The sequence below is a fragment of the Octopus bimaculoides genome, chromosome 3 (assembly GCF_001194135.2).
Source record: "Octopus bimaculoides isolate UCB-OBI-ISO-001 chromosome 3, ASM119413v2, whole genome shotgun sequence".
Taxonomy (NCBI): domain Eukaryota; kingdom Metazoa; phylum Mollusca; class Cephalopoda; order Octopoda; family Octopodidae; genus Octopus; species Octopus bimaculoides.
The window spans coordinates 15,413,306-15,415,236 of record NC_068983.1 but is presented as its reverse complement, the minus strand read 5'-3'; the positions used below and the strand labels follow the sequence as shown (position 1 = coordinate 15,415,236).

The 1,931-nt window shown below is 34.4% G+C and overlaps 1 protein-coding gene across 1 annotated transcript in view; it reads left to right on the top strand.

Annotated features, from left to right (window-relative positions):
• The window catches only part of LOC106869250 (helicase ARIP4), a 71,257-nt gene that overhangs the window by 32,532 nt on the left and 36,794 nt on the right, over positions 1–1,931 (top strand). Inside the window, exon 4 of the mRNA XM_014914910.2 lies at positions 1,322–1,399. Within this exon, the coding sequence (XP_014770396.1) occupies positions 1,322–1,399 (78 nt within the window). The remainder of the gene's footprint in view (positions 1–1,321; positions 1,400–1,931) is intronic.

The following is a 1,931-nucleotide window of genomic DNA, read 5'->3' as shown; positions in this document are numbered from 1 at the left end:
TTGGTAAATTTTCTTTCTTTTTTTAATATATATATATATTGGGTTGTCCGGAAAGTTCGTCTTGATTTATAGTAGTTTACCTTTTGACTTATTTGCCATGAAACCACCTCAATTCTGGGAAGAGGGTATTTTCAAGTTAAAGGAAAGATGGAGACGAATTGTGCAACAAAATGGTTCATATTTGATTGATTAAAAATGTAATGGCAAGTATTTGTCGACCTTTTTCTTTCCTTTAAAAATCGGCACGAACTTTCCGGACAACCCAATAAAAACCACCATATTTTAGTGAATGTTATTTAAAAAAATTATCACTTAACTAGCCATATCTAGCCCAAATATTCAACTTATTTTATGTTCAAAGTGGCCAAATCCAACCCTATACTATCATTCTAAACATAGACAATTACATCATCAAAATCTCAAAGCTACATGATAATGCATGATTAATTCAAAACTGTGTGAATTAATAAGCATAAAAATTGGCAGAGTAATCTGAATTGTAAAGGGTTAATTGATGAAGGGTTAATAATAAAAATGGTAAAAAAAAAATCAAATTTCTATGAAATTTAATATCACTTCAGCTTGATTATGAAATAAAACCGATAAATCTATTTATTGTGGTTTCTCTATCTCTTTCATGGTCAAGTTGAATTGTTGTAATTTTCAGTTAAATTTGTCATCACTTTTTTTATCACTTTTTTTTTATCATTTGTCCTTTGTTGATTAATTGATAATATTTAAATAAAAAAAAACGTTCACTAAAATATAAGCTTTATCATGCAATGGAGAATCTATATTAGTCTATTGCTCAAGGTGCCATACAGTGGGACTTGGGTTCAATCCCACTGCATGGAGTAGATTTGGTGAATGGAAACTGAAAGAAACCTGTAGTTTATGTATGTGTGTGTGTGTGTACTCTTGTCTAGACATCACATGATAGTTATAAACATGCATCACCATCATACAATCAATGTTGTTTCCAGTTTTCCATGGAAAAACATGTCTGGCCATGGGAAGTATTACCCTGCTTGGAAACGGGTGAGGGTTGGCAACAGGAAGGGCGTCCAGTTACAGAAAATCTGTCTTGACAAATTCTTTCCAACTCCTGCAAGCATGGAAAAGTGGTAGATGATGATGATGCTATTCAGATTGTTAATTCAAATTCTGCCAGCAAACGCTGATTGTTAAATGAGTTAGTGCATTTGCTTTCTACCTGTCACACTGGATTTTGGATTTTGCCCGTTTACAATTGTAAAACCTTAATAGGAGTCCTTGTTTTAGTATTCAAATTTTAAAATCTGTCTACTTATTCTATTTATAGGTACTGAAGAAACTAACAAACAATTTAGCAAAGATGATGTTATCCTTCTTGACAGTGGAGATGAGAACAAGAAGAAAGGTAATGGAGTTATTAAATTTACAATGATTCACATAGTATGGAAGTGAAATTTGCTTTTTTTTTTTTTTATACTGTATAATCATAATTTTGATTTTTTTTGGAGGTATGTTTATTAATATTAGTAATTTGAGAAAATGACATATTGTTTATAAAATTATACTGTCACTGAGTGGAGGCACAATGGCCCAGTGGTTAGGGCAGCGGACTCGCAGTCATAGGATCGCGGTTTCGATTCCCAGACCGGGCGTTGTGAGTGTTTATTGAGCGAAAACATCTAAAGCTCCATGAGGCTCCAGCAGGGGATGGTGGCGAACCCTGCTATACTCTTTCACCACAACTTTCTCTTACTTCCTGTTTCTGTGTCACACTGAATATCCCTGAGAACTACGTTAAGGGTACACGTGTCTGTGGAGTGTTCAGCCACTTGCATGTTAATTTCACAAGCAGGCTGTTCCGTTGATCGGATCAACTGGAACCCTTGACGTCGTAAGCGATGGAGTGCCAACAACAACAACAACAACATTGTCACTGA